Source organism: Cnephaeus nilssonii, assembly GCF_951640355.1.
Source record: "Cnephaeus nilssonii genome assembly, chromosome: 1".
Taxonomy (NCBI): Eukaryota; Metazoa; Chordata; class Mammalia; order Chiroptera; family Vespertilionidae; genus Cnephaeus; species Cnephaeus nilssonii.
The window spans coordinates 64,570,850-64,596,200 of NC_137072.1; the positions used below are offsets into that span (position 1 = coordinate 64,570,850).

Here is a 25,351-nt window from a genome sequence, read left to right on the forward strand (position 1 = left end):
AAATAAAAAGCTTTTTCACAGCAAAAGAAACCATCAACAAAACAACAAGAAGGCCCACTGCATGGGAGAACATATTTGCAAATGGCATCACTGATAAAGGTTTAATCTCCAACATCTACAGGCAGCTTATACAACTTAATAAAAGGAAGATACATGATCCAATAAAAAAATGGGCAACAGACCTAAATAGAATCTTTTCAAAAGAAGACAGAAGGAAGGCCAAGAGACACATGAAAACATGCTCAACGTCACTAATTATCCGAGAGATGCAAATCAAAACAACAATGCGGTACCATCTCACACCTGTCAGAATGGCTATCATCAACAAATCAACAAACGACAAGTGTTGGCGAGGATGCGGAGAAAAAGGAACCCTCGTGCACTGCTGGTGGGATTGCAGACAGGTGCAGCCACTGTGGAGAACAGTATGGAGTTTCCTCAAAAAACTGAAAATGGAACTCCCATTTGACCCAGTAATCCCACTCCTGGGAATATATCCGAAGAAACTAGAAACACCAATTAGAAAGGATATATGCACCCCTATGTTCATAGCAGCACAATTCACCATAGCTAAGATTTGGAAACAGCCTAGGTGCCCGTCAGCAGATGACTGGATCAGAAAACTGTGGTACATCTACACAATGGAATACTATGCTGCCATAAAAAAGAAGGAATTCTCATCATTTGCAGCAACCTGGGAGGAATTGGAGAACATTATGTTAAGTGAAATAAGTCAGTCAATGAAAGAAAAATACCACATGATCTCACTCATTTATGGATAATAAAGAACATTATAAACTTGAACAAAAAGATAGATACAGAGACAGTAAAGCATCAAACAGACTGTCAAATTACAAGGGGAAGGTTAGGGAGAGGTGGGGGAGATAAGAGATCAATCAAAGGACTTGTATGCATGCATATAAGCATAACCAATGGATGCAAAACTCTGGGGGTGGGGGCATACATGGGAGTGGGGTGTGGGGAGGGCAATGGTAAGATATGTACACATATAATACCTTAATAAAAAAATTGGGAAAAAATAAATAAATAAAAAATAAAAAACAACAACAACAAAAAAAAAGTAGAGATCTTTGCTTAGGAGGGAAAAAATCCTTTGAAAAGCCACTGAGATGGGATCTTGAACATTCTTCAAATATATAGTTTGTGTTTAGCCAAAAGAAACCAAATATGACCTCTGGAGGGTAGCAGTAGTTTTCTCCCTCCATTCCCCCCCTCCCCCCGCCTCTGATTGAAATCCAAATGGCTTTAGGTTTCTATCACTCAACACATTAGAAAGTTCATAAGTACTATGCTTTTCTAAGCCTTGACTAATATTGTGATTGCAACTATACATGATCAAAAAGCACAGAAAAAGCCAAATTCTGAGGCTTTCAGTCACAAATGAGCTATCAACTCTTGTTGACAAGGACACTGAATGAATATGGTCTCAGAATGAATATGGTCTCAGAATGAATATGGTCTCAGAAACACAAAATCATGATTAGGTAAGTTGGTTAAATACCTGAACCTCTGCTTTCTTATCTATAACAAAATGTCAACTCTAACTTCACTGAATTACAGGGAAGGTCAAATATAATGGATGTGAAAGTGCCTATCCACAAAAATGCAAGGAATTATTATAGACTCCCAGAACTACTATGCTGAGGGGGGGGGGCGGGGCAGGGGAGGGCGCACGTCTTTCAAAGGTTGTTAACTTGAGGCTCCTTGGAAGAGCTTTCTGGAGATCCATAGACATCTTGAAATTAGACACAGAATTATGTTTGTATGATGCACAAGTATGTTGTTGTTGTGATTTGTTTATTTTCCTTAAAAAAAAAAAATTACGTAACTATTAACTGATTCCTAACCTAAAAAAGGTTAAGAAGTACTAATTCCCAAAAGTCTTTGCAGAAAGTTGGTTAATGCTCCCTTAGATTCAGAGAGAACCCAATGACTTAGAGAAATTTAGCAATGTGTTACATATATCTGAAATCCTATTTTAGATAGATTAAAATACCTAGCAAAAAGTGAGGCGTTTTCACAAAGGTCTTCAAAACCCCCTCAGTGACTGTATAACCTGTGTAGTCAAATACCACACATGTGCTGAACTCCCACTCTCCTACCTACAGCAGACAATGAATAGTGGCTTCCTTCAAATGCCTCCCCAGAAAAGTACATCAACCATGACTGTCAGTCACTGGAGCTGAGAAGTGAAAAAAAAAAAAAAATCCATGTGCTCTTCCTGAAGCCCAAGCCACTACCACCAAGGGATATGAAAAGAGGATTCCCCAAGACTGTGGGTTATGGGGTTTGTGTAGGGTTTTCTTTTCTTTTTTATTTTAGGGCTATAGACAAGAACTGAAAAAGACAATGTGGTATAAATATTTGCCTTTCTTGTTTAATCTTTATTAAAGGGATTGTTTGTTTGTTTGTTTGTCTGTCTGTCTGTTTGTTTGTTTTAAATTGCATATGACTCCCTGAAGGAAGGCAGAACTAACTTGCCTGGTAAGGGATTTTCACAGATCTAAGGAAGAAGACTTTAATCTCTGAAAGTGTTATTAAACATCACAGGGATTTTAGAAGCAAGATGGAATCAACTTGATAAAGTCCATCAAACTCAATGTGTCTGCATTTCAGTAAGTTAAATCTGTATTGCCTTAAATATAATATTTTTTCTTTCTTTTTCTTACACTATATGTTCATGTAAATAATGTACATAACGTAAGCTACATTAGTATAACACAGTCACTTTCTAATATAAAACTTTCTGATTTGTGCCCAAATAAATTTAAAATTTGAGCAAGCCACAAAACATGGAACTACTTGAAATATCAATAAGCTGCTCTTACCATAGCATAGCATCCATCCGTTGTTAAGATCAAAACATCTATCGGGGAGGTATGGTTGGCAACACAAATGCCTCCCTTCTGGGGTCTGTACTGCCTGCAATCACAAACAACGGTAAATACTAAACCTTGAAAAATGGCCACTATTTAGCAGAACAGCTATTCATCCAATTTTTTTTTTAATTCCATTAAAAAAAATAAAGTTCGTAGTATATGGGCCCACTTTAAAAAGGTTATCTCTGGGGGTCTATCTGATTTAAACAGTGGTGAATGGGATTGGGGCAAGAGTATAGGAAAAGGAACCCCTGACTTTCCCTTTATATATTTTTATGTTATTTTTTTGTAATGACCAGATTTTCCTTTTATGATGAAAATATAATTTTAAAATATTAGACTGAATTACAAAGATTCTATAATTTTAATAAATTTTGTGATAAGTTTCATTTATTTTATCATAAGCATTTTCCTGTTATTTCCATCTTCATGGCATCTACTTTTAGAGCCTGCACAGTGATCCACAGAGTAAAATTCCTATTGGTTCCTTTCTACCTTCTATCCCCCTAAAACAGAAGTTGGCAAACTTTTCTTATCGCAGGCCGGAGAGTAAATACTTTAAGCTTTGCAAGCCAGCCAATCTCTGTCAAAACTATAGGACTCTGCTGTTTTGGCACAAGGCAACCACAGATAATCTGTAAATTAATGAGCGTGGCTGTGTTGCACTAAAACTTTATTTACAGAAAAGAGATGGTGGGACACATTTGGCCTACGGGCCCATAGCTTAGTTTGCTGACCTCTGTCTTAGAGTTCAAACCAGTACTGGACACTAATGAAGCAAAGCAATTTTCTTTGGTTCTATGCAGAGAAGAAAGGGAACCAAATGCATAACAACTTTAGCATATTTTCCTTAAAATGAGAAGCAATTCTATAAAAAGTTATGAATTCCTCTCTATGTAATTAAAGCACCTTTCCTGTGGAAGGTATCTCCTCTGCTCACATTTCTTCCAAAGCATTTTCTCTTACTCCTCACCCCAAAACTCACAGCTCAATTACAAAATCATATAATTTTAGAAATTGAAGGGACCTTTTATGTTGGTAGCACATGGGGAAGCCAAATAATAAGATGTTTCCCTTCCACAAATGAAATAGAAGGATCCAGACACTAAAAAATTAGAGGCTTGTCCTAGAACTTTTAAAACAATGATGTTAAATGTAAGAAAAAAATAAAGTTGAGTTAAGAGAAAAGTTAGCAATCAAAATTCCTCTCATTTAGCTTATAACTTCACTTAGCTACCATTATCCTCTACAACTAAGGGTAAGGGGTCCGTGTTAAGGCTCAGTTATGGAATTTTAGAAGGGGCAGGAGTGAGAACAGACTAGGCCTCCAGATTCCAAGTCTGGTCCTCCTTCAACCACACTAAAGGCCTGTTACCTTCACCACTGTTTAAGTCAGACAGACCTCATTCAAAATCTGACTGCCACTTACTATGCAACCCCAGACAACCAATCCCAGAGCCCCCGTTTCTTCACCTGCCAAACAGGATAACAGCGCCTCTCAGAAGGAAGACCTCGAGAAGGACAGGCCTGCCCTGCACACCACAAATGCCCAATGACCAAGTGTCATTACATGTTTATTGGTATGTCCCTTCTGCAAACGGATTGCTTTTTAAAAGAGTTTTGTGTGTGGTTGTGTCTCTGACACCCTAAGAGGTAGGATGAACACACAGGAAGTCCTCTCATTTCACCTGTCCATTACGCACTGACCTGACCTAGAGAAAGCCAGGCCCGAGGCCAGCAGACACTCACTTGTTGTGATAATGAATGGTCCCAGAGAGGGAGCGCACACAGATCCGGCAGCAGGTCAGGTGAACCAGCTCACTTAGCCAGTTTTTGAAACTGAAGGAAAGAAAAAACATTTTATTGTACAGTTCTGGGCACTCCTAGGAAATAATACAATAAGAGCTTTAATGTGCTCCTTCACAGCAGCAGCCTGTACTCTGAAACACAAGCACAGTTCATAGTCTCACTGAGGCCCTTGGGACAAAATGCTAAAGGAAAATAGCCCCCTCCCGACTCGACACTCCCCATAAGTTTCTGATCAAGATAAATAAGCTGAAGCTTCTTTGGTCTCAGCCTTATGAGGCTGACAATATTATAAGACTCTCACTTTCCTTAAGTTCCTCAGTCAATTTCTTTCTTCTCTTTCTTTCCCCTTTGAAAATACAACTTCTTGGGACTTACGTGAAAGTACGTTTTGAAAATCAAATCAAGAATATGAAGTAAGCAGGATTTTAACAAGTGTGTTGAGGCCATAAATGTGATGCTGTACATAGGAATTCAACAAATATTCTCTTTGTGGACATAGCTAAGAAGAGGACAATCCTATTCACGGCTGGTGAAAGGAAACACGTCACCTGCTGTCTGGAAGCTGCCCAACCATTGTAGTTCCAATAACCAACAAGCTGATCCCAATGAAAGCCAAGGTAACCCTGAAAAAGAAAAGGGGATGCAAAAGTTTAGTTGAATAGTAGGGGTAAAGGAAAATAACCTGAAAGTTCACAAATAATAAAATTGTGGATAAGTTGTGGAGCATCCATGCTGGGTTATGGTGCAGCAATAAAAACTGGATAAATCTATAGATTCTGACATGGAAGAATGGTCCTTGGTACATTTTGAGAGCAAAAAAGCAAAGTTTCAAAACAATGTATGGAAAACGATGACATTTTCAAAATAACAGCAAGCACATGAATCATCTACAATACACAGAGAAGGCCTGGAAATCGATTCACAAACCATCAAGTTTAATCTACATAATCATCAGAGTGTCAAGTGGGCTAGTGAAGGGAACAAATTAAAAGTCTTGACCATCTACTTTATTATTTTAATTTTTAAATTACTCTGAATTATTTTAAATTAATACATAGTAACTTCTATACAAAATAGTTTTATGTTGTAGAAAGGAGTCATTTCAGGTTGAAAGTAGTCATCGTGTTTTGTTCAGGGTACTTTGGTGTGGTGTGATAAGGTTGTAAAAGAAAATACCTTGCAAAGGTCTGAAAATCACTTGGTTTTCCTGGATTTTTTAATGACAGGTGAGCAAAAGGATACAATTCAAAATTTTCTTAAAGGTATTTAAAATTTATAACAGATGGCAAAATAAGTTATACTTACAGGCTCATTCATAATAAGAACTCCAAATTATATATTCCTCAATGCAAACCTAATGGTTGTTCCTTTGGACAGTTCAAGATAACTTGAAAGTTAGCAAACAAGATGACTGACAATATTTTAAATCTCCACACAGACACTTTCTCATTTTTTTTAATATATTTTATTGATTTTTCACAGAGAGAAAGAGAGAGGGATAGAGAGCTAGAAACATCGATGAGAGAGATACATCGACCAGCTGCCTCCTGCACACCCCCCACCGGGGATGTGCCCGCAACCGAGGTACATGCCCTTGACCGGAATCGAACCTGGGACCCTTCAGTCCGCAGACCGACGCTCTATCCACTGAGCCAAACCAGTTTCGGCCACTTTCTCATTTTTGAAAAGTGCTTTTAATATATATTTTAGTAACTTCAAAAATAATGTCATTTTAGAAATTAAATAGAATTACTCAAAAAGAAAAAGTTGAGTTTTATAATCTTTCAGAATAAATGGGTTTCCTCATAAACACCTTATAAGGGTATTAAAGTCTTGGTTTAACACCTTTTTGTTGTTGTTGTTGCTATTCATCATCACCCGAGGATATTTTTCCATTGATTTTTAAAGAGAGTGGAGCCCAGCCATCGTGGCTCAGTGGTTGAGTGTTGACCTATGAAACAGGTCACGGTTCGATTCTCAGTCAGGGCAAATGCCTGGGTTGCTGGCTTGATCCCTAGTGTGGGGCATGCAAGAGGCAGCCAATCAATGATTCTCTCTCATCATTGATGTTTCTATCTCTCTCTCCCTTTCCCTTCCTCTCTGAAATCAATAAAAATATATTTAAAATAAATTAAAATAAATAAAGAGCATGGAAAGGAGGGGGAGGAGACAGACAGAGAAACATCAAGATACATTGATTGGTTGCCTCACGCACAAGCCCCTGGGATGAGCCTGCAACCGATATAACTCGCCCTTGACCAGGAATCAAACCTGGGACCCTTAAGTCCACAGGCTGAGCTCTATCCACTCAAACTGGCTAGGGTGGTTTAACACTTTTTGACACAGCAATTAGAAGGTCAAATTAAGTTTCCTTTAGTTGCCATATTTTCGTATCAGTCACTGATGATAACTAAATAGCTGTTTTAATCTTAACCATCAATTATGCAAAAGTTTTAAAATATTTTGCCACCTTGCTCTAATGAGAATCACTTGTTCCTACACATTAAATCAGAAAGGGTGACATTTCAACAATTGTGTTCCAAACCATTGAAGGTTTTTGTCTGCTATACTAACAAGCCAGAAAATTCTGTTTTCCAGTTTAAGTGAGCAAACAGGAGAATTCTCTTAGATGACACAAAGTTTTCAGCCACAATCTGTTTATGAGGTTTTAGTAAGAGCTTTATGGAGCTATAATTCACATATCATAAAATTCACCCATTTAAAATGTACAATCCAATTGTTTTTGGCATATTCACAGAGTTGTACAAACACCAACACAATCATTTTTAGCACAATCTGGTTGTTATTTTTAATGCTTACTTTATAGCAATTCCTTCTTTTAAACACCACTTTTAAAGCAATTCTTTCATAATGAAGAGTATGTAATAAGAATGGGAATCTTAATTCTGCCATTTCTTCTTGTTCTTGGATGCTTACATTACAGGATTATCTTAAGCCTGGTTTCTTTGCAAGAAACTTTTATGTCACTTATCTATTTTGTGAGCATTACTTTAATTTAAACTAGATAATAAAATCATAACACTATTTGATGAACACCCACAGCAGGTGAAAGCTAACCAACAAATGAGGGAATTTCAAGACTCTGTTGTGAAATCCTCACTGTTCTCTATGGCTGCCTGGGATATGGTGCCTGACCAATGGACCAAGTGAAGATGGAAGAGCTTATCTATATAATCAACTTCACTGAGGTTTCATTTCTTTTTAAGAATAAAAACAATAAATGGAAGCTCTAATTGTAATAAACTAGAAACTTCCAATAAATAAAAGCTCAAATATTGCCTTCCATAGCATGTCAAATAGGTAGTCTTGGACATCCCCAAGTACATGAACGCTACACTGGCTTAAGGTTCAAGCAAAAGTGTATGTGAAACCCAGCTGGAGTGTGGAGTGTCTCAGTTGGTTGAGTGTCATCCTGTGTACCAAAACATTGCAAGGGCACATACCTGAGTTCAATTCCTGATTGGGACACATACAAAAGACAACCAATCAATGTTTCTCTCTCTCTCTCTCTCTCTCTCTCTCTCTCTCTCTCTCTCTCTCTCTCTCTCCCTTTTCCTTAGCATGTCCTCAGATGAGGATTTAAAACAAAAACAGACGTGTATGTAAAGCCCTGAATTTCACTTTGTTATTAGAGCTGAAATGATTCCCAAAAGACGTAACATGCCCCCAATAACTAGTCACTGGCAACATGAGCACAGGAAAGCAGAACGAGTTTCTTAGAAATGTGCCTTTGCTTATACTTAATCTTTTCCCTTGTAATAAATCTAAATGAGGCAAGTATAGGCCACCCTAGGGATGGTAAAGAGGTTTCAACTTATGCACCAATTTTTGTTGGCTGATAGCGACTGCCTGGAAAGCTCTATTGGGAGGATGCCAAGGCCATGCCCAAGGGAAATGAAGCAAGACAATAAACAGCAATGTATGACTGATATACATGCATACTACCTGCCACCACCCTGCTAAACAAACCTTAGTCACCTGCACTTCATCCCAATGCCCAGTGTTACCTCTTCTACTCTAGTTCCACACTATGGTTCCAGTCAGTACCTCCTCATCAGGTGGCACTCAAACTTAGAACCAGAAGGAGACCCAGAAGTGGAACTTTTAATAAGAAAAGTGAATGATCATAAATGGATGTGGATGGAACATATTCACTCTACTGAATGGCTCTCCCCCATGTGGTAACCACTCTCAGGAATGTTTCCTCTCGTAGGCAGCTATGAACCACTACAGACCAGCAGAGAGACAGTTAAGAGTTTGTTTGAGCCAAAACCGGTTTGGCTCAGTGGATAGAGCGTCGGCCTGAGGACTGAAGGGTCCCGGGTTCGATTCCGGTCAAGGGCATGTACCTTGGTTGCGGGCACATCCCCAGTAGGGGGTGTGCAGGAGGCAGCTGATCGATGTTTCTAACTGTCTATCCCTCTCCCATCCTCTCTGTAAAAAATCAATAAAATATATTTTTTTTAAAAAAAGAGTTTGTTTGACACACAGTGAGTGTGAAACTGTAAAATCTCTTCTTTTTTCCCATTTCCCTTTTCTATCCATCAAATTATCTATGACTGAAAGTGTAACATGGATCCAGACTATATATTAGATTCTGAATACACACCTTAATTTGGGGGGGTGGGGGGTGTCCAGGGGAAGAGGAGGAAATGTGAAAGGAGAATAGATACTTAATACATTCCTGTGGAGGTCACATTTGATGGTGTTTTCTTATGTGGGAAGGAGTGAGACCAGTACCATAATACTCACATGTGGCCATTACATACATGATTTAAAAGAAAGCTGAACCAATTATACCATCAAACCCCTGGGCAGGAGACCTACCTCAGAGGTAATAGGAAACAGTAGCGTACTATGACGCCCAGCACCCACACCATGGTGAGCCGCAGACTGATGTACTGGAAATTTATATTGGTCCTTGTGAGGAGATTCCATGATACTAGCTCCTCTGAGGAGAACCTCTGGGTCACTTCATCTTCCACAATGGCTTCCAATCCCTTCTTGGAGAAATAAAACGCGTCAGACAGCTCAAAGTCCCTTCCTCGCAGACCAGAGAGCCCTTTTTCCATGGGTGACTTATCTCTTTGGATAATACCTTAAAAGAAAGCATCAGGACATGAGGAAATGCCATAGGACATATAAAAAAATGGCCAAAGGGCCAACTGTGCACAGACAAATAAATTTAACAGATAATATGGCAGATTTCATATATACAAGACAAGCAACTGCAGTGGGAGAAGAGGTGAAATCACCGAGTCTGCATGAAATGGCCTCTACCCAAGGATTTCAGTTTACAGAGGAATCTTGGTCCTCAATAGCCTTCTTGCTTGCATTTCCTCCCTTCACACCACTAGTGAAAGAACTCACAGAAGCAAACTCGCCCCATGTATAGATCTAGACTATAAAAATAAAGACTTCTGTTCTCCCCTGATAAAAACCATAAAGCAAAAAAACAAAGCAAAATGGTAAAAGGTATTTACCACAAAAGGCAATGGTTGATGTTTTTAATATGTGAAAATTATTTTATAAAAAAAGCACAGGTTGCTATAGAAAAGTAAGCAAAGTTCATGAACTGAATTTACAGAAACAACCTAAATAGTTAATAAATATATAAAAACTTATAGTAATCAAAGAAAGGTGACTTAGCACTAACTGGTTTGGCTCAGTGGATAGAGCATTGGCCTGTGGACTGAAGGGTCCCAGGTTCGATTCCAGTCAAGGGCATGTACCTTGGTTGCGGGCACATCCCCAGTAGGGGGTGTGCAGGAGGCAGCTGATCGATGTTTCTCTCTCATTGATGTTTCTAACTCTCTATCCCTCTCCCTTCTTCTCTGTCAAAGATCAATAAAATATATTTTAAAAAAAAGAAAGGTAACTTAGACTGGCTTATTTATATTATTAAATCAGCAACATTTTTAGTGATAAATTTCAAAGATAAAAATAATACAGGTACTCTCATACTCAATTTGTATTGAGTATGGAACTGGTAGCAACTTTGTCAAAATCTGTTTGGCATGAAGAGACAAAAGAATAGTTTTGCTGATAATTCAATAATTTCAATTCTAAGAATCTGCCATAAAATATAATCAGAATGGTAGACCAGAGCATTTTCCATTATAATCGATCCAGACGATGAGCTAGAATGCATCCATTAATAAATATTCTAACATTAAGTGAAAAAAAGGCAAGATCTCTATGAAACATATATACATTGAAAAAATGTTAAGAAGGACATTTAGTAGTTATCTTTGGACAATAAGATTAGAGTTTTCCTCTTTATACTGTTACTAGAGGCCTGGTGCATGAAATTCGTGCACGGGTAGGATCCCTAGGCCTGGCCAGCAATCAGGGCCAACAGGGGCCTTCCAGCTGCCAACCAGGGCCTCCCTTCCCCAGCTGCCAGCTGCCAGCTGGAGCCTTCCTTCATTCTGCGCCACCCCCTGGTGGTCAGTGCATGTCATAGCAAGTGATCGAACTCCCGGTCTCCAGGTCCAACTCCCAAGGGGACACTTTGCATATTAGCCTTTTATATGTATAGATTGCATTTTCCATAAGGAAAATAATTCAAAGGTTTTTCAAGTAGCAGAAATTTGTAAATTGAAAAATGACTACTACTACTCAGTTCTAACTACTAAAAAAGAAAAATTAAAGAGGACGTCTTTGAAGAATAAAGAAGAACTATGTACATAGTGATATAACTATCCATTTATCTCTCTGAAGTGTGTCACAAAGAAAGAAATGTATTTTCTACATCAGAAAAGTCTTTTTTTTTTTTTTTTGGGGGGGGGGTAAAGATTAAAGTGTTAAATTCCCTGAAAAAGACCTCCTTTGATTTTCTCACTTTCCAGTTCCCTAGGTAATCAATGAGGAAAGTGAAGAGTACTATATTACCTATCCTCTGGAGAACTTGTATGTAGCGGGAGCTGTAATGTATTGGGTTTTTTGAAGGAACAGCAGCATAATGCACTGGAGTAGAAAGTAATGAAGACCTGGAATCCAAAGTCAAGTGCTGTTTAGGACAACAACCAGCTCTATGACTGTGATTGATAGATAAATCACCTAACTTGGTGTCCTTCTTTATAAAATGGAGGGGAGGGGATCTCTAGTTTCCTTACATGGTTAAAGTTTTGTGACTTTACTTTTGAGTTTATGGGGTGATTTTGGTTTGTTTGTTTTTGCCCACATGTAAAGCTAATGCCTTTGTCTTAAGAATTAGCATAATAAACCAAGTTCTTGAATGATTATTAGACTATCTTTTTCAGCAGTCAACTCTTAAGTGATTTAACCTTTCTCCACCATCTCTGAAAATTAGTATCAGAGAATGTCCCAAGATAGTGTCACTACTGAACTACCCTCTTACTCTTAGGCACTGCAATACAAAGCAGGTTACTCAATTTCAACTATTGGCCTAAATTTAGCAGTGCAAGAGTTTCATTATTTAGCAATATATTGAATTTTTTTAAGTCTAGAGGACAAAGGAAGAACAGGTTATTCAGCAAATCCCTGAATGAAACACACTAGAGACAGTGGACAGCCCTTCTAAAAATAACCTTTTCCAGAGGGGCCAGAGATAAGAAGGCAAGTTCAAGGTGGCTCATATTATTTAGCTGAGCCAGGAGAGATCTGAAGCCAGGTCCCTAGTCCCTAGCCTTGACGTACAATATTTTCTCTGCCCCCTAACCTACTTTATTCTGTGTAACTCAAATAAAATATAACTCAATTTTATATTTTCATTAAGCCTCTTTCAAAAGTATGTGGGTAACTGTAATGCATCTAATTGGCAATGGATTGATTTCCAAAATTATTAAGACATAGAAAAAATTAAAAAGAGAAAGTCAAAGAACCCAGTAAAAATTTTAGCTAAGAATATGGCAAGTAAATCACAAAAAGAGTAAGCTTTAATGACTAAGCATTGCAAAGATGTTCAAATTCACTATGATTAGAGAAATGCAAACTAAAACCACAATTTCATGCCCATAAGGATTGATAAAAAATATATATATATATTAAATTGAATAATATCAAGTGTTTGTGAAGACTTGGGACAATGGGAATGTAATTAGTACAACCACACTGAAAAATGATTTAGCACTATCTGGTAAATTTAAAGATATTCATAGCCTAAGACCCAGCAATTACACTCCCAGGAAGATTTTTGTTTAATAATTTCAAATATCAGAAAAGTTGCAACAATAGTTCACTTTATCCAGCATTACTAATTGCCGATATTTTGACACATTTGCCTTATTGTTCTATCTCTATAAGTATAAAAAGATACTTTTTCCTGAACCATTTGAGAGTGAGTTGCAGGCATTACACCCTTTACCCTCAAACAGTTCAGCACAGATTTCCTTTGGACACTGAGTTTCACTTATTTAACCACAGAATACTTATCAAAATCAGGAAAATGTCAGTAATTAACATTACTGCAATGCTAGTAGTATCTGTGCTATAGCCCTTATTCAAATTTTGACAATTATCCCAGTAATATCACTCATAGAACTGTTTTAATTGCTGGTCCAGGATTCAATTCAGGATCATACATTATATTTACAGGTCAAGTCTCCTTAGTCTCCTTTAATATGAAAAGGTTCATCAGCCTTTCTTTGTTTTTCAAAGGTATTGACATTTTTTAAGAGTACAAGCCACATTTTGTAGAATGCCTCTTAACTTGGGTTGATCTGATGTCTCTTCATGATTAAATACAGGCTGTGTACACTTTTGGAAGAAATACTATGTAAGTCATGTTACATTCTTCTCAGTGCATTACATGAGAGGCACGTTATAGTTAGTCCCATAATGGAGACGTTTAACTTTAATCACTTGGTTTAAGGCAGTTGGTGCTTACCAGGTTTTTCCACTGTAAAGTTAACTGTTTTTCTCTTTTTGATTAATAAGTATATACTTATTATCAGTAACTATCTATAAAGGGAAGATACTTTGAGACTATAGAAATAGCCTACTCCTCAAACTTCCTCCCAGTGGTAATTAACATCTATTGATGATTCCACCTTAAGGAACATGTTTTTCCCCCTTATACTCTGGAGAGATTCTTGCAAAACTGTGCACAAGTAGACATCTGTAAGAACTTTTTGCTACATTATTTGCAACAGCAAAATAGTGAATCAAGCCAAAGGCCCATTAGATAGATGGACATACAGCAATATATACAAATATCAAATTATTATGTTATACACCTGAAACTAACATGTTATATGTAAATTATATCTCAATCAAATAGATAAATAAATGCAGCTCATATTAAAGATGGATACATACATTGCATGCTACATAGGAATTAAAAGAAATTAACTAGAACAGTTACCAATTTAGATAATTTGTAAACATCAGAATGAACAAACAACTCAGAATGATATATGGAAGGTGGCACTTTTATAGAGTTTGAATAATGCAAAACAATAAATACTATGTCTTGTTTAAGGATACACATGTATAGGGGAAATATGACAATATGCATAAAAATAATAAATATCAAAAATAGAGTAGTAGTTTTAGAGGCTGGTGAAGTAATTAAATCAGGGAGGCATACACAGGAGAATTTAACTATTTCTATAAAGTTTTACTTATTAAATTAAGTGTTAGGTACACATGTGTTATTGCCAAAAAAAAAAAAAAGGTTACATGGAACTGACAGTTGTTCCTAAATGAAGATCTCTATTATAAGAGAGTATATACCAGCTTAGGAGTTTTTGTTGTGTGTTTTTTTTTAATATATTTAAATGATTTTTACAGAGAGGAAGGGAGAGGGATAGAGAGTTAGAAACATCAATGAGAGAGAAACATTGATCAGCTGCCTCCTGCACAACCCCCACTGGGGATCCAGCCTGCAACCAAGGTACATGCCCTTGACCAGAATCAAATCTGGGCCAATGCTCTATCCAATGAGTCAAATCGGTTAGGGCAGGAGTTCTTTAATAAGGCACACAAATATCTGAAAATTATAAAAATAGATTTCAAAAGAAGCATTACTGAATATATTTTACCTCCTTCCTGATATATATTGACTACTGAGAGTCAGAATGACTGATTCAACTCATGCTAAGTATAAAATTCTGACAGAAAAAAAGTATTCAATTCAATCAACATAGAGTGGACACTCACCATGTATCAGGCATCAAAGAAAGGTTAGAAAGAGAGGAAATATTTCCTTTGGCACCAAGAAATATTCAGAAGTGGACTGACAGTCTTCAAAATGTAGACATAGTCCCAGCCAGTGTGGCTCAGTGGTTGAGAGTTGACCTATGAACCAGGAGGTCACAGTTCAATTCCCAGTCAAGATGCATGCCCAGGTTTTGGGCTCCATCCCTGGTGGGGGGCATGCAGGAGGCAAGCGATCAATGATTCTCTCTCATCATTGATGTTTCTATCTCTCTTTCCCTCTCCCTTCCTCTCTGAAATCAATAAAAATGTATTTTAAAAAAATAATAATTGAGTTTTCTAAATGATTGCACAAGCCAATATCAAAATTGTATCTGCTAGTTAAATCTGATATGTATTTATGTCTATATATTTTTTTATATTTTTATTGATTTCAGAGAGGAAGGGAGAGGGAGAGAGAGAGAAACACACTGGGAGAGAATCGTTGATCAGCTGCCTTCCGTATGCCCCCTATTGGGGATCGAGCCCATAACCTAGGCATGTGCCCTTGACCAGAATCATACCCAGGACCCTTTAGTCCACAGGCCCATGCTCTATCCACTGAGCCAAATCAGCTAGGGCAGGAAACTCAATTATTATTAAGAAATTAACCCTGATTCAATTAACCCAGAACAATCCATAGTTCTTAAATTGGTAAAATCCTGATTCTAGGAAATATTTCTTTTTGTTACACAGTCAGCTTTAAAAAAGTAAAGCTATAAACATTTGAACTTTGTCCTTATACCAAATGCTTTGGCAGAGGTCCATGCTTCGATGGACATAAAATTAGAACAACTACCTCTATGTAATGCAAGAGATTAATTGCACAAGCTGCCCTGTGTCCCTGTGCCTTTAGCAAGTCACTGGTACATAAATAATACCAGCTATGAAAGGCCTTTTAGAAGAAATGGAGGCCGAAGTTAAAATCATCAAGTATAATTAACTCTAAATTAGCTGAGTGTACTCTTAGAATAACTGCCCATTTATAAATCATGCTAGTTTTCCATCCTCCAGCTATTCAGCATGCTTTCTAGATTAGCAATTAGGGGGGGGGGGGGGAATCAGACCAGAAGGGTATAAGATAGGTTTATATAAAGAAGTTGACCTTTAACTTACCAATGGGCTATATTCCAAAAGTCAGAGGCTCAGAGTTCAAAACACTCTTTCTCATGGAAACTATTTAACATCATCTATTTGAGCTAGAATCCCATCCACTCATATGCCTAACTAACCCCAAAACATAGGAGATTACATAGTAGCAGTACCATGAACCAGAAATCTCCTTTATCACTGTTTCAATAAAGAATATTTAAATTAAATCTAATTTGGAACAAATATATACTTCCTCATCCTGCAGTGATTTAGAGAGGGCACTGGGGAAACTTTCTGGGGTATTGATCTATTCTATTTCTTGATCTAGATGAAAGGTACATGAGTACCTTGTGAAATTCATCCAGCTATACATTTATAATTTTACATTCTTGCCTATGTTATGCTTCAATTTACCTGAGATCTGCTGTATAACATTGCCCACAGTTAACAATACTGTACTGCACACTTAAAAATTTGTTAAGAGGGTAGATATCAGGTTAAGTGGTCTTGCCACAATTTTTTAAAAAAGAATTGAAGTAGACACTATTTGTGAATCCTATTTCAATGATTTACTATTTCCCCTTTTTTTAGAAAAAAAAGTTTACTTTACATGCCTCTACCCAATTATTAAGCAATTGGTCAGGGAAGAGTTCACCTGTCCCAGAACCTACTATTTGGCAGTGAGGTCCTTTTTCTGGCATGAGGAGCTCTACTGAGGGGGTCTGGTCCTGGGCAAGGAAGCCAAGCCTACATACTTCCCTCCCAGGCCCTAATTTCCTTTCTGATTCATAAATGTGATTGGCCTGATGAAAGAAGAGAAAGGTAAAGTAGTTGAAAAGATGAACTTTATGTGGTTAGGGTTGTTGGGCAGGGGGCGAACCAGTGCTGCTGAGATTAAAGAACAGAAACATTCAATGCCAAACTCCAGAGAGACAAGACCCGTATTTAAGCAATCACTTAGATGTAATTAAAGATTGAAAGGTCTTTATGCAGTCCTGGCCAATGTGCGTGGTCCCATGCACCAAAAGGTTGCAGGCTGGGTTCCCCGCATGTGCACACGCCCAAGTTGCAAGCTTTATCCCAGTAGGGAACATGCGGGAAGCAGCCAATGATGTTTCTCTTTCACAGTGATGTTTCTCTCTCTCTCTCTAAAAATCAATTTAAAAATCTTTTACATAAATAAATAAATAAAATAAAAAGGCCAAAAACACCCAAGTGTTGAAGAGGCTATACAGTGACTGGATGGAACTCACATGCATTGCTCTGAGAGTATGTAACCAATTTGGAATATCATTTAGCAGTGTCTAATAAAGTTAAACATACATTTGCTTAGCCTATGACCTGGCAATTCCACTTCAAAGTATGTACTCCAGGAAAACAAGTAAATAGGTTCACAAGAACCTGTTCAACAATGGTCACAGCAGCTTTACTCGTAATACCTAAAAACTGAAAATAACTCAAATGTCAATCAACATAATAATGGATAAACAAATTAAGAAGTATCGGTAAAAGGAATACTCCAGAGCAAGTGTTTTAAAGTCTATTGATCTATTCAACAACAGAGAAATCTCATAAACATACCGAGTGAGGGAAAAATACAAAAGAGCACATATTGTATGATTCCATTTGTGTGAATTTCAAAGATAGAAAAGGCTAACTGATCGTGACAGAAATCAGACAAGAAGTTATAACAGGGCTCTCCCCAGGGCGGGGCAGCTGGCCTGGGAGTCGCTCCTGTTTGCGCCTCCGCACGATGTGAGCCCAGCTGGTCTCTGGCTGACCTGTCGCTAAAGCAGGCCCCGCACCGCAGGCCCGACGTGCGCCCATTGGTGCGGAGGCCGCTGCTGGCAGCAGGCTGCGCCCTGGCCCTGGTCCTGGCCTGAGGCAGCAGGTGCTGGCGTGCCGGGCGGTGCTGAAGGGCCCGCGGAGCCGCAGGCCCAGCAGGAGGACCTGGTGATGGTGGGCACGGACCACGTGGAGTACCGCTAGGGCAAGGCCGTGCCACTCATCTTCGTGGGCGGCAGCCCCGCAGTGGCGCCATGCTGATGCATGCCATGCTGGACGCCCACCCCGAGGTGCGCTCCGCATCATCCCCGGCATGCTGGCCATGTGCCAGGCCTGGTCCAAGCCTCTCCAGCAGAAGCTGCGGCTGGACGAGGCAGGCGTGACAGAAGAGGTGCTGGACGCTGCCATGCAGGCCTTCATCCTGGAGGTGATCGCCAAGCACAGCCAGCCGGCCAGCGTGCTCTGCAACAAGGACCCCTTCACACTCAAGTCCTCCGTCTACCTGTCGCGCCTCCTCCCCAACTTCAAATTCCTGCCGATGGTGTGGGACGGTGGCGCCTCCTTGCACTCCATTATCACTCGCAAGGTCGCGCCATCGGGGGTTTAACAACTCAGCAGCTACCTCAACTGCCTCACCAAGTGGAGCAAGGCCATCGAGGTGATGTACGCGCAGTGCATGGAGGTGGGCAGGGACATGTGCCTGCCGGTGTACAAGGAGCAGCAGATGCTGCACCCCCGGCGCTCCCTCAAGCTCATACTGGCCTTCCTCAGCAGGCCTGGGGTGACTCCCTGGAGGACCTCATTGGCAAGCCTGGTGGCGTCTCCCTGTCCAAGATCGTGATCTACAGACCAGGTCATCAAGCCCATGAACCTGGAAGCACTCTCCAAGTGGACAGGCACATTCCTGGGGACGTGGTGAGGGATATGGCCCAGATCGCCCCCATGCTGGCTCCGCTATGACCCTTATGCAAACCCTCCCAACTATGGAAACCCTGACTGGCTCTTGAAAGGAAACTATAAAACACCAGCCAATCTGAAAGGATATTTTCAGGGGAACCAGAACAGCACCGCCTCCCACTTAGGAAGCTCCTGATTTCCAGATCTCCGCAAGTGGCTCTGTTGCCAAGAAGGGGAGAAACTACATTCGAGTGGAAATCGGACCTCTAATTCAAGCATATTGCTTGCTATTTACCACCAAACGGGACTGCTAACGAGGAATGTATTTGCATGTGTTTGCAAAGCCCTGATTATTGAAAACTTCCCTTGAAACAGGCTACCTGCGGAGTCCAGCTTTTGAAACCTAGGTGTGTATATTTTTCCCCTTGAGAACTTTTTTTTAAGAGATGGACTTGCCACCTCCCTCCTGTGCAGGATGTCTCAGCGGCTTTGTTGGCTGGGATAAGGCCCAAACCTATGCCTCTCTTATGACCCCTATTTTTTTTTAACATATTTTTATTGATTTCAAAGAGGAAAGGAGAGGGAGAGAGAGATAGAACCATCAATGATGAGAGATCAATCATTGATTGGCTGCCTCCTGCACATCCCCTACTGAGGATCAAGCCTGCAACCCAGTCATGTGCCCTTGACCAGAATCGAACCCAGGACCCTTCAGTTTGCAGGCTGACGCTTTATCCATTGAGCCAACCCGGCTAGAACTGACCCCTATTTTAGAATTCAAAGAATCTATTTAAAAATGTAATATATGAAAGTTATAACAGGGACTGAGGGATGCATGCTATACACTGGGCAAGGGCTTGAAAACTCTGAAGTTGTAGATATGTCCTTTAGATGGATCTGGGTGGTAGTTACATAGGTCTAAAAATATGCAAAAATACACCTAGTTAAACACTTGATATTTGTGCATTTTAATATATGTAAATTATGCCTCAATTGTTTTAATCAGAAAAAATGTTACTTTTTATTATTATTATTGTTTAAACATGTCTCCTTTCCCCCGATTGACCCCGCCACTCCCGCCCCCCAGGACAAGCCCCTATTGCCCCAGTGTCTGTGTCCATTGGTTATCCTAATATGCATGCATACAAGTCCTTTGGTTGATCTCTTACCGCCCCCCTCCTACCCTGCCTTCTCTCTGAGGTTAGACGGTCTGTTTAGTATATCTTAGTCTCTGGATCTATTTTTGTTCATCAGTTTATGTCAGTGATGGCGAACCTATGACACGCGTGTCAGCACTGACATGCGTAGCCATTTCTGATGACACGCGGCCGCATGCCGAGGATGAAACATTTGCTGCTCCTGAGGATGAAACATTTGCAACTAGAGTCTTGGAGTTAGTTTTTTCCTCAAAGTGACACACTAGCCGAGTTATGCTCAGTATTTTGGCGAAGTTTGACACACCAAGCTCAAAAGGTTGCCCATCACTGGTTTATGTTATTCATTATAACCCACATATGAGTGAGATCATGTGATATTTATCTTTCTCTGACTGGCTTATTTCGCTTAGCATAATGCTCTCCAGGTCCATCCATGCTATTGCAAATGGTAAAAATTCCTTCTTTTTTATAGCAGCGTAGTATTCCATTGTGTAGATGTACAAAAGCTTTTTAGTCCACTCATCTGCTGATGGGCACTTAGGCTTTTTTAGTCCCCTACTTTCTAGCTGATATTGTACCTATCCTATGAATATTTTTAAATCTTCCTTCCTAAACTAGAAGGCAGATGGCATTTACTAAATGTTTCTTCACAACAGACTGTGCTAAGCCTTTGACACATATACTTATGTAATCCTCATTATCCATGAGATATTATCTATTATTCTATTATAAGGATAAAGAAACAAGCTCAGAGGGTTTGAGTAATTTGCCTGGGGCCACAAAGGGAATAAACAACAAAACCAAGATTTGAAACCAAGTCTGTCTGTGACTCCAAAACTAAATTCTTCCTCATATCCGAAGCCTCAAATTCCATGTCACTGTGTGCAACAACCTCAAATATGTAAGATCTTCTTTATTAATTACACATCAGCCCCCATTCTTCCTTGCTAAATAGAAAGCCCTGCGTAGCAGTTCTTTCTAGCATTTCTCCATCTTTGAGGGAAGAAATAGAACTCGAATTGATACAGGAAAACTTATATGTGGCCTCCATCTATCATTAACCTGGATATGTACTTGTAAAACTGTAACTCGAGTCACTTTCTATGTATATGTAAACTGGGGCAGGAATCTCTTTTTTTCCAGTTTTATTGAGATACAATAGCCATATACCACTATATTAGTTTTACGTGTACAACACGATTTGCTATAAATATACATTACCCAATGATTACCACAATAAGTTTAGTTAACATCCACCACCTCACATAGTTACAATATTTTCTTGTGTTAAGAACTTTTAAGATCTACTCACTCAGCAACTTCTAAATATACAAAACAAATGTTGACTGTAATCACCATGCTGTACATTATATCCCAGGATTTATTAAACCTTCTGACTGGAAGTTTGTATCTTTTGACCACTTTCACCTATTTTCCCACCCCTGCCTCTGGCAACCTCCAATCTGTTCTCTGTTTCTATGAGTTCAGCATTTTTTAGATTCCACATATGATGAGATCATATAATACTTGTCTTTCTCTGTCTGACTAATGTCACTTCACATAATGTAGGACAGGAATCTTTTACAGCCTGGAACACATCAGATTTCTGGGACTTTTCATGATAAGCCCAACGAAAAACAGCCCCGGGGCAGTGGTTCACTTAATGCTCCCCCAGCCAGTTTGTATTTCAGCCTAATTTGAGTTGCCCAAGGAGGCTGTTCTGCCCAATTTATGACTCTATAACCTTAGCACACAGATGTCCCGTCAGGACCTTACTTTTCAAATCCTCTCCAAGGCATAAGCAGCTTCTCCATGCATCTTGCAGGTTAGTCAATGTTTAGAAAGGATAATCACCTTGATGCTTTGTTGTTATTGCTGTTCAGATATATTCTAACACCATAGATGAATTCTAACACATTCATCTTCATTAAGCTGGCCTACCTATCAGCCAAGGTTTGTAGAAAATTGCCTCTATCTCTTTTGGACCCAACAGCTGAGGAACCCTACTACATCCTCAGCATGGCTCTAGGTTTGAGTTCAAGGAGTCTGAGCCAAAGATACACTGACCACGAAGCTAATATGGTTTCTAGGAAATTATAATTTTTTTGTCCTTTTTGTCCTCCTCAACCGCAGAGCTTCTCCCAAAATCCCGCACCAATTTTGTTTATTCTTTTTATTCTTTTACTTAAAGAGGGCCTCCAAATTGTATAAGCTTCAGGCTCCCACAAAACCTGGATTTGCCCCACTAAGATAGACAGGCTGCTCCCTGGGCTCAGCTGGCAGGAAGTCAAGACTTGTTTACCCCTAGTGCCTTCTCCACTCCTTAGGACAAACAGCCAATCAGCAACTAGACTGAAGGACGCTGTGGTGAAAGAATTTACTTCAAGAGGCTTAAGGTCTTTCCCTTCACTCATGCATGGGTGCTAGCAAAAAAGACTGCCCTTTTGGTGACTTTCCCTCACTTTAATGCTAAAAAACACACTCCTGAGTGGCAATTGAACACACTAATGAGAATGCGGCCCATGAAGAAGCATGTATTCACAATGCACAAGAGCCAAGAAAACCCCACCTCTACATACTTAGAGAGAACCAAGTTATTACCAATAAGTATTAGAACACTGGGAGTTCACAGACACCATTAACACCTTTCTGCTTAATTTCACCTATTATTAATAACACTCTATCTATTTGATGGACAAATTAGCAATGTACTAGTAAGAGGGGTTGCTGATGGTTAAGTCGAGTATTTGTTGTTGTTTTAAAGTTTGAAGTTTTTCTATTCTTGGAAGTGGAGGAATTGGAGAGGATGAAAACAAACAAACAAAATGTGAATACAAGGCAAAAGTTTAAAACTCACTACATAAATGTTTCATGAGTGTCCCTGTAGTGGCAAAACTGCTTTAGAAAACTAGATTTTTATATACCATATAACAAACCCATAAAAAGAAAAGGGGACGAAATCAGCACAACGATCATGACCTGTCGTACAAAATGTGCTCAAAGTAAATGCTGACTTAGCATCTCCCCTGGTTTCCCTAAGAGCTACTCAATCATCTGCCTAGTTTTTAAAGAAGCAGTAGAGTTATGAAACTACTCCTGCTCCCTACCCCACCAGCAATGTTTCCCCAGTTGGCACAATTTAAGAGTTACAGTCAACTTTTTTTTTTACAAGAAAAGGGGTAAAGTTTACTTCAAACACCTATCTACCCCACAACAGTCAACTCTCCATATCAGTGGGTTCCTCATCTACAGATTTCACCAACCTCAGATCAAAAATATTTGTGGGGGAAGGAGGTTGGGAATGTTACATTGCTGTTGACGTGTACTATGCAGTTAGGCCTACAATGGTTCTTGTACTGAACATGTACAGACTTTTTCCTTGCCATTATTCCCTAAGCAATACAACAACTACTTACATTGCATTTACATTGTATTTGGTATTATAAGTAATTTAGAAATGATTTAAAGTATATAGGAGGATGTGCAAATATTACACCATTTTATGTAAGGGACCTAAACATCTGAGGATTTTGATATCTTAGGGGGTTCCTAGAACCCATTCCCTGGTGATACTGAGAGATTATTTAACCCAATTAAGAAAAAATAAGGGTGGGAAGAAAGCCCACATATAGTAAAAATTTACAAAAAAGAAATAACATAAATAGGAAATTATAAAATTTATAAGAAATAAGTGTGCACAAAGTCCTATACAAATAAATTTAATAAAAATCTGGGGAAACCACTTTCTACTAAAATAACTTTACCAATACTGACACCAAGAGATGAATGCTCTAAAAAGATATGTTTTCACAAATGAAATAATGCTGTAGGGAGTAAAAAATAATTTTATCCACTCCCAATAGGCACCAAATCGAGGCCATTTTACAAGGAATTCTACCAAACCTTTAAATCTGAGAAGGAAGAAAGAAAGGGAAGGAGGGAAGAAAGTAGGTAGCTAGGTAATAGACTAATTGCAAGTAAAAGGATCAACTGGAAAAATCCTAACTCCAATTTTGGCAGATGGTTTCCAGCACCATATTATGGCCAGGCAATGTTTAGTCCATAAATGCAAAGATAACTCAAATATTAAGCTATTCATGTAATTTATCATAACATTCCTAAAAGGAAAATATATATTCACCACCCAAGATGCTGAAAATGCATAAAAAATTCAATATTCATTCTTGGTTTTAAAATAACAAAACAAGAATCAACAATTATTTAATGTAAGATGGAGAGCTAGAGCAAAGCAAGCATGATGCTTACTGGGAAGATACTGAAGGCACTACAGTCTGTACCCAACAGGAACAACAACTAGCACCAGTCACTCAACACTGTAGCAGCCAACACAATTAGACAAGCGAGAGAAATGCAGTACTAACTAGAAAATAAATAAAATGCAGACAGCCCTAACCGGTTTGGCTCAGTGGATAAAGCGTCGGCCTGTGGACTGAAGGGTCCCAGGTTCGATTCCGGCCAAGGGCATGTACCTTGGTTGCGGGCACATCCCCAATAGGGGGTGTGCAGGAGGCAGCTGATCGATGTTTCTCTCTCATCGATGTTTCTGACTCTCTATGCCTCTCCCTTCCTCTCTGTAAAAATCAATAGAATATATTTTTTTAAAATACAGACAAAAGTTGAATAAGAAGTAGTTACTATCACTATGCGAAATAAAATAATTGCATACCTGAAAAAAAAAAGAGTTAAGCCTATCTGAAAACCTTCATACAGTATGAGAATTCTTACTTGTATATCCTGCTACCTTACCAAATCAAATACTTTCCAATATATGAACAACCATCAGTTAGATAAGATGATGGAAGAAGATACTCCATTTATAATAGCAACCAGAAATATAAACTTAAGATGAAATGTACAAAACCTGTCTAAGAAAAACTTTGAGACATCTCTGGAGAATAAGAAAGAACGCCTAAACAAACAAAAAGATAGAATGTCCTTGGAGAGTAAGTCTCAACATAGATGATGTCAAACCTTCCTTAATAAATTTATAAATTTAATACAACTCTAATAAAAATAAATAGTTCTATTTCCTCTAGATCATAAACAAACTGAAGGTCACATAGAAAAATAATCAAGCAAGAATAAACAAGGATAGTCTGTAAAGGAAAAGCAGCAACAACAACTATCCCTACCAGTTATGAAAACAATGTATTAAAACATCAATAATTAAAATAAGAAACCAGTGCATGAGAAGACAAGTAAATACAGAGAACAGGATAGAAAGTTCAGAAATAGATTCAAACATATACTGAGATTCAGGAGGTTATTAAAGATGCATCACAAATAAGTGTGGTGGAGATGGACATTTTAATAGAGTGTTACGGTAACTGGATAGCTGGATATATACATCAAAATAAATCAATCAAAGACTTAAATATAAAAAATAAAACCATAAAAGTAATCAAAGAAAACACTGGAGAATTCTCTTAAAACTTAGCCAAAGGAGAAATCTTGATACTAAAAAACTTAAAACCAGAAGCTATAAAAAGAAAATACTATATTAATTGA

The 25,351-nt window shown here is 38.7% G+C and overlaps 1 protein-coding gene and 1 pseudogene across 3 annotated transcripts in view; one reads left to right on the forward strand and one right to left on the reverse strand.

Moving 5' to 3' along the window:
- Positions 1-25,351, reverse strand: part of GPAT3 (glycerol-3-phosphate acyltransferase 3) — an 82,910-nt gene that overhangs the window by 15,782 nt on the left and 41,777 nt on the right. For both annotated transcript variants that reach the window (XM_079766702.1, XM_079766701.1), the window contains exons 4-7: positions 9,558-9,828; positions 5,258-5,332; positions 4,650-4,739; positions 2,850-2,943 (exon numbers count right to left, since the gene is read on the reverse strand). In XM_079766702.1, the coding sequence (XP_079622828.1) occupies positions 2,850-2,943; positions 4,650-4,739; positions 5,258-5,332; positions 9,558-9,828 (530 nt within the window). The remainder of the gene's footprint in view (positions 1-2,849; positions 2,944-4,649; positions 4,740-5,257; positions 5,333-9,557; positions 9,829-25,351) is intronic.
- Positions 17,395-19,217, forward strand: LOC307102191 (protein-tyrosine sulfotransferase 2-like; annotated as a pseudogene). The gene is made up of 2 exons: positions 17,395-17,415; positions 17,690-19,217. The product of its transcript is annotated as a protein-tyrosine sulfotransferase 2-like (transcript).